Here is an 8132-nt window from a genome sequence, read left to right as displayed (position 1 = left end):
AGTAGTAGAAATTCGATAAACTATTTGATTGCTATAACAAAAACGGATTTCATTATCAAATCAAATGAAAATATCACCTAGTATCTTGGCAACCCGTCAAAGATCTTTGCAATTAGGAAGATACGATTATTGCTTTCCATTTAGTAAATCTAGATAAACCAGAACCGTTTATTTGAATAAGCTTTAAAAGATCTATTACTCCTAATCCCCTATTAGTATTTATATCAAATATACCCCTGAATCGAAGCTGAGGTAGATCTAAAAAGCTCTGGTAATTGATTATTATTTTCAAAAAAGTTTATTTTAATTCAATAATAGAAATTAGAGTATTTTAATATTATTTTATTTTCTAAAAGGTTAATTAGTATTATGATTGTGGATTGATTGCCTTGAGTGAGGGGTACTGTCACAGCGCCAATTACATGATCTGTAGTTGCCTTTATGTTTCAGGTATAGTATACTAGTGTGCTCTATTTCCTATAAGTAGGGCTTCACTCTTCCATAGCTCTTCTACCCTTATGGTACAATATAAGTCTTTACCTGTACCTTGACACATACTTACTATAATATCGACTAAAAAATACTTCTCCATTAGAATTCCTTCCTTTTTGACATTTATTATATTAAATCTGAATATCAATTTCTTATTAAGATAATATATCTTCAACTTTTATCCAATAAATATTCCTTTATTACACAATTGAATCTTTTTAGTATATCAATATTTGCTTAATATCTCATTTATCTTTCGAAGTATACAATTCTCTATATTTAAAAGTGTATTCTTATAAACTAATCTTCTATATCTTTAACTAGAGTTAATATAGTTTCAAATATAAATATAGGAAAGCTTGATTGATAATAAACTATTCGAGATTTTATTAAAGTTGATTGTGAAAGAGCTTTAGTTAGATTGTAAAGGGTTTAAGAAGTCTATAAATCTGAATTGAAAGAAAAGGAAGTAGATATATAAATTCGAATATTCAGTTTCGAAAATACAGTTTCAAAATCAAAAGGTATTAAATCTGCTTTTCAGAATTCTGATTTCATATTCTGAATTGTGATTGATTCTTGGTATATAGTTTTGAAAGCTATAAAGAATTCATTTTCGAAATATGATTGATATATATTTTGATAAATCTATCAATTTGATTATTATATAAACATTTCAGATTGCTAAAACAGCTCACATCAAATAGTTGAATTAAATAACTTGAATATAATAATAAATCTAAGTATATAATATTATTCTTTTTGTAATATATTTAGAAAACTTTTGATTTGTAACTTTCATATCTATTTAATACTAATATCTACTATTTATCTTTTCTTTGATTCTTATATACTTATCAAATATTTCAATTATTCTAATCTGTTTTATTATTTATTTATTCATTAAATATAGATTTAATAATCCAATCTACAAAGAAATCGATTTCGATATATCAATTGAAAAGATAAACCTATCCTTGAATCATTAGAAATAAGAATATAATTTCATTCTCCTTATTACCATATATAATTACTATAACTCATTCTTTATTACCTAATTATATTATCTTGCTTCTGCTATTTCGTTCAATACTAATTATTACTATTCCGGGGCATATTATACCCATCATAAAGCCCATTTTATTGAAATTATAGAAATCGCTATCCAAAATACTGTATTTCACTCACATATTCATAATTAATCAAAACCACTTTCAATAAACTTAGAATCTTTATAGAAAACTCTTTAAAAATCATAAATATAACTAAAATATATCTTTAATTCAATTCGACACTTTACAAATCGATATATCTAGAGATTCCCAATATACTTTGTATTTCTCAATTTGAAAATATAATTCGCTATATCTTCTACCATTTTAAATTTAAATAAAAATCCTCTTTTATTCATATTAAGTATATATTGAATAAATACTTCCTTTTTAATTCAATCAAATTATAACTTTTTAATCAACTCTCAGTTATATTAGATTTACCTCGAATTCTATTATCCAATATAGATCGAAGTATACAATAAAGCTGAACTACCTTTCGAATTATTAATTTTTTGTCTAATTCAATAGCTTGAATAGCTAAGATTATACATACTTCTTTGGAATGAATTTCCATAATTAATTATAAAGAAAACGCATATTGAATATAGAATAATAATTCGAGGTAAAAATGACCAACCCACTGATATAGCCGACCCACTGTTAAACTACGTTAATTATTATTATTATTATTAGTAATTTTCAACCGGGCCGTATAGGCGAGCCTCCCAGGGGGCATTACGGTTGGGCTAACTGCGGGATGATCTTCTAATTTATATGATCCCCTTTTCCTAGGGATAGGGTCTCAATACCCTCAGTAGCCTCCCAAGCGATAACTAGTGCACTTGCACCTTTGTCTCCAATCCTCTGAACGCCTCCATACGCGCTTTCCGATTTCCTATATAATATTTGTTTGAAAACTACTTTATCCTGTAAGGGTAGCTTTTGTATACATTCTATTACAATATGGTATACCGTATGCTTCAATTTTCTTCCATATAGCTTTTCTAGATCTATTCCCTCTTATTCCCTGCTTATGTTCGCCTGGATCAATCGATCCCTTTCCTTCTCTCCTTCTATTCTTCTGATAGCGTTCTAGGGCATATGCTCCTGTAGAAGTCTGTTATAGCAATAAATTCAGCGAACTTGGCTGGTGTGTGCATTAGCTGTTTCAGTAGTCGTTCTTGAGCCGCCTATTTTCTTTATAAGATAATAGGAATTTTTATATAAATATTAAATTCATAAAAAGCTTGTTTTCCGTTATTATCTTTTATTCTTTTTTTTCTTCAAAATAATGATTAACTATTAAAATAAGAATATTGAAAAAGGGTTGATTTTGGTGTGTTTTCAAGTGGCCCACATGCTGATATGGCCCATATGCTGATAAATTACGTTATCAAGAGTTCTACTTAGTATTCTTTTAAAGTTAAAGATACGATACTTAGTAAAGTATTAAGATGAGAATTCGAGATATAAATTGAAGATTATAGAAAGGAGTTCGTCGTTCTTCTTATGTATTTAATAGTTTTACTAGAAACTCAAATAAACTATTACTATATCAATCTCATCTTATACTTTTATATCATCTATAGCTTTTGCTCCAATCTCAGAACATTGAATTTTTAAACTCTTATAAGCATATCGTATTCTTTTTATCGTAGGTCATGAGCTAGTATATGAATATATAGTATATAAGAGGGAATAGACTAATATTAGTCTATTATGGGAAGCTGGCTCGTATTAACAACTAAATAGCTATGAAACACGTGATTTTCATGAAACAGTATATGATTATTGAATTTCTTATCCTATATTAAGAGGGAAAAAGCTCATATTATATACCTTTTCCATTCTAATCTAGCTTTCCGCTTTCGTTTATCTCTCGTAGATCTCTTCCTAATCCGGCCATTCCTTCGAAATAGAGCTCCTTTTCTTATTCTTTATTAGTAGTCGTTTTCGGAAGCTAATAATGGTCGTTTTCGGAAGCTAAATACGGTCGTTTTCGTATGGTTGCTTTCGGAAGCTTATAAGCGACGATCACGTGATTGGTCATGTGATTCGATACTAGTATAGGACTTTATTCTATATATTCAAAAAGATATATTATTATATTATTTTATAATAAAACAATACTTTGGAAAATTCATATAGCGAACAAAAATCATTACTTTTAAAGCAATTAGCATCCCTCTAAAGATAGTAGAATATTTCAAAATTATGGTGAAAACTAGAAGGATTCAACGGAAATTCAAGGCATTTGATGAATAATCTACAGAATGAACAAATCAATCGCCTCCTGTGCTTGCCAGAACCCTAACCCACGAGTGAGCGTAAATTGTTAATCCCTGCTAGCGCTGTGAAATTTTTCCAAAAGAATACGGTACATACTTCTAAACAACTTTTAAGATCTTCTATTCGTACCTAATCAATAATCCGTATTAAACATCACAGGAAAAGGAATATTTGCACATAGGTCATCAACTTTTCGATCACGGCTTGACTCTTGCGTGTCACAGAATCACTAGATCTTGCAGCTTGTCCCACAGTCCTATAAATTATGACATGATAGGCGTAGCACGAATGGCTTGGTGATTACAAGGACCTCTCTTTTCAGGTAGACATGAATACCGAGCCAGCAGACTTCACAATTTAGACTTGTCCCATGTGGCAAATATTTTCCTCGCAGACAAAGAGCATATGTACTGGATAGTGTGGAGAGTACTATGGCAATTTTAACACCTAAATCTAATCTATCTAAGCCTCTCATATGTGTAAGCACTGGCCAGCACGTGCTTGACATTTCGCTTTTCCTTAGAAAGTTTTCTTCAGGAAGGCGCCACTCTTGTTGACCAAGCCATCGTCAACTGAGAAACTCAGGTCCTTGATCTCTAGCAGCGCTTTATTCACCTCATCACACTCGGCCTGGATGACGGTCCAAGCTGGTGCGCCAAGGGGAAATCGGAGGGGAATGGCCTGCTTCCGGGCAACAATTTCGTACATGGCAGCGCCGACATGCTCAGCCGGTGACCAGGTCGCCTGCATGTCCGGACTCTTCACGTAGCCTTCCAGCAGCCTGGTAGGTGTGTCTGGTGCTGTGTAGGCGGGGTGGGGAGAGAACCACGCCATGCTGTCGCCTGCGAAGTTGGACTTTGTTCCACCGGGCTCAATGATGCAGAAGTGGACTTTTGGAGATATCTATTGTCAGCCTCGTGTGTGACGAAGAGATTGGTGCTGCTCAGTGGTGAGCAGAGATAGGGAACTCACTATTCCATTCAGGTCGCATTTCCTTGCTCAAAGCCTCAGTGTAGCCCTCAACAGCGAACTTGGAGGCGTGGTAGAAACCACTGCCGGGGAATCCAGCGAAACCACCAATAGATGTGACGTTCAGTACCACACCGCCAATCTGGCCGCTCTTAGGGTTCTCGTCACGGAAGACGCGCACAGCGTGCGCGGACACCTGAGCGGTGCCCCAAAAGTTCGTCTCGACGATCTTGCGAGCTTTATCCATTTCCTCAGCGTTTGTCACGAAGGACTCTGTATCACCCATCAGACCATAGCCTGCGTTGTTAACAACGACGTCGATGCGGCCAAACTTGGCGATCGCGGAGTCAAATGCGGCCTGAATAGACTCAGCGCTGTTGACATCCAGAGCCGTCAAATGGACACGTGAGCTGTCTTCCGGCAATTTGCCGGCAAACTTAGATACGTTGCGTGCCGTGGCGACTACACGCTGGCTCTTTGTAGCAGCAACGATCTGTGCCAGAGCCAGGCCCATTCCAGATGAGCAGCCGGTGACTGGGTATGCATTAGACACAAACTAGTCGATAGTAGGTAGGTACCTTAAAAAGGTAGCACTAGCTTAGTGGTACTTACTAAACCAGACTGCATCGTCAGGCAGGCAGTAAACGGGCTTAGGTGCTGCCATGACAACAATACGAAGAAAGAAGTGAAGGGAAGGAAGTGTATTGGGTGGAGAAATGAATAGAGTTTGGTCTCGATCTAAGGAGGTGTCGGCGTCCGAGGTGATGGCAACTGAGGAATGAAATGCTTCTTCTTCGTCTTACCCGCACATTTCGTGAGCTAATATATATGGCGCGGAATTATCGGGGATATCGGAGGTATAAAGAAGTAAATGATTACCTTGCATACCCGATCAGGCTAGACTCCATAAGGTAATCCGTCTCGCCAAGACTCTATGGGGTAACCCGTCTCGCCCTTGCTAGATCTGGAAATCGCCGAGCACCCCCTTTCTGTACAGAGAATACACCCATGCCCAATTCTGCCATGGCGAGAGGGATACTTATGAGGCTGATTGCTCAACTCGAAACTTACTGTCGCCTGGGATTGAGGCGCATACCTAGGACGGATCTGGCCCCAAATAGGATAGTTTTTGTCGGAGATCAGATATATATGTTATTAAGCAGTATTTTGATGACAATTATCGTTTACTATTGCAATAGGTTATGAGCCCGGATGGCGCAGTGGAAGTGCATGTTTTTGAGATCATGTGACATTAATACCCACATCCAATAACTTGCCATTGGGTAGAAAAGGAGGGAGATCCCGAAAGTCATATACAACTATAGCTGCGTACAGAAGATATGCAGAAGGTAGCTCTAGGAGAGCCGTGGGGGATACTACTTAAGAGTGCGTATTGGAAATCACATATATGTAGTTAAGCAATATGCTGATACGAATTATTTTTTTCTATTCTATTCTACTCTATTCGAATAGATAGTTCTATATCACGTGCAATGGATCTATTGAAAACATGGATATTGGCACCTTGACATAAACAGCGTGTTCCTAATTTAGGAATCCCAGCCCCAACCCCAACCCCAACCCCAACGCCCACTGATGAGTCAAAAAGCAGGAAACAGGATATTCTATGAGGTAACCGCTCTCCTCACGATCTCTGTCTGGTGGTGGTAGTCCATACAAATATCATCGAAGCCCGCAAGCTTCATCTGAGCGCTCATCCTCGTGATGAACGAGTATAGCTCCTTCATCCTCACTGCCAAAAGCATCTGGGCAATGATTCTCTGATCTGCCCCATCCTCCACAGTGAACGTCCCTATGTTGATCGCTAGGATGGAGTCCCGCCCTCCGGATGGACTATCCGCGGCGTTGACCGATGAGGAAGCGTCGAGAAGCAGTGCAACCAACTCTTGAATATTCATCAGCATGAGAAGCGCAAGGCTCTGAGAGATATGACGTGCCGACGTGCACGTCTCTACTGCCTCCCATTTGCACATGGCCTGCGTGAAGAGGAGCAGGAACTGGTCGACCTGCGCTTTTTCTGGCCGCCTTCGAAGACTGAACAAGGTTGCAGTCAAGTCCTGGAGACATGTGCAGGCGCTCGGAGTCAATGTCGCTGATGCGGGTGAAGACGGGTTTTTCGCGAATCTCATTACGTCTATAAGGTCGGAAAACCCAGCCCTTAATAAAGGTTGAGTGGTGCCATCCTGAGTGTGATGCTTGGGCTGCGGAGTTGCGGGAGGATCGATTTGCACGTCTGAAGACAGACTTGGACGTTTTTGGTGTTCAGCATGCCGAATCATCGTGCTCCAAACTAAGCTGGGCGTGGGCGAGGGCGTGCGCGTCGATGACAGGGACGGCGTTGGTAAAGAGAAGTTTGGCCGCAATTCGTTGCCGGGAGCTGAGAAGTCGTAGCAGTGAGGAGCATTGTGTTCAACACTCTTCGAAGCCAACTCTAGGTCGGGGAGGTGCAGTACTCCGTCGTTGTCGTTCATAGAAGCTGACGAAACATCCACATCAACTCGATTTGGAGGCACAAGATTTGGAGATCCGTCGATGGCTTTGTCTGTGGCTGGGTCTGGGTCGAAAAACAGATCCAAGGGCTCAAATTGAGACTCCCACCACCTCGTATGCGTGTCTTGTGGTACTGGCGGGCCTTGCGGGATCGAAGGCGGACTCGGGCTCGGACTCGGACTCGATGCTGACTCCGGGATTGACGGCACCAACGAGCTGCCCTTCCCGTTCCCATTCCCGCTCCTGTTCTCATCTTCGTTACCTTCAACTGTGACGCTGGCGGTGCGCGTTCTTTCCCTAGGTTCTGTCGGTTTCCCAGAATGTGAGTTTCGGGACCGGCAGCTCGCCGAGTTGTATGTGCACGCCCTACTGCTACCTTGGCAACGGGCACACTTCAAGTTCTCCCTGTCGGGTTCCCATCGACACTTGACACGAGCTGTTCTGCATTCGTCACACGCTGGCTGTCTCAGCCGTCTCCTGTGGAACGCTGAGAATGTATGGAACTCGGCCGAGGATCTCTTACTCTTGCTTCCGTTGCCAAAAGAGAGGGTGCCGTACATATCGTCGGTTCGGTTTGTTTGTCTACATCGTGTTAGGACGATCATGCACGTGCTCTACATAAGATTAACCTTAGGAGAAATAGGAGAAGGAGAAATACCTGGCCGATTTTGAAAATTGAGAATACTAAAATCCAAGGTGAACAATACTTTATTTATGCCTTGACGATGCGCTCTGTAATTTCAATACAATATTCAAATAATATTTTAAACTTCAACTTAAATTCTTTTTAAGTTCGTAAATCATGATTAGGTTCTA

General features: G+C 39.2%; 2 protein-coding genes across 2 annotated transcripts; both read right to left on the bottom strand.

The window, feature by feature from the left end:
- Positions 1 to 4355: 4355 nt before the first annotated feature.
- On the bottom strand, positions 4356 to 5469 carry EAF02_009165 (uncharacterized protein; the record flags this gene model as incomplete). Its single annotated transcript, XM_038905213.1, has 3 exons — positions 4356 to 4726; positions 4809 to 5339; positions 5418 to 5469. The coding sequence occupies 3 exons, from the start codon at positions 5467 to 5469 to the stop codon at positions 4356 to 4358; spliced, it is 954 nt and encodes a 317-aa protein (XP_038755110.1).
- A 961-nt stretch (positions 5470 to 6430) lies between these two features.
- EAF02_009164 (uncharacterized protein) lies at positions 6431 to 7876 on the bottom strand (the record flags this gene model as incomplete). Its single annotated transcript, XM_038905212.1, has 1 exon — positions 6431 to 7876. The coding sequence occupies one exon, from the start codon at positions 7874 to 7876 to the stop codon at positions 6431 to 6433; it is 1446 nt and encodes a 481-aa protein (XP_038755109.1).
- Positions 7877 to 8132: the final 256 nt, after the last annotated feature.

The sequence above is a fragment of the Botrytis sinoallii genome (genome assembly GCF_014898435.1).
Source record: "Botrytis sinoallii strain Bc 23 chromosome Unknown BSIN_018, whole genome shotgun sequence".
NCBI lineage: Eukaryota > Fungi > Ascomycota > Leotiomycetes > Helotiales > Sclerotiniaceae > Botrytis > Botrytis sinoallii.
Note: the sequence above shows the minus strand (reverse complement) of the source record. Positions and strands in the feature narration are given on the sequence as shown.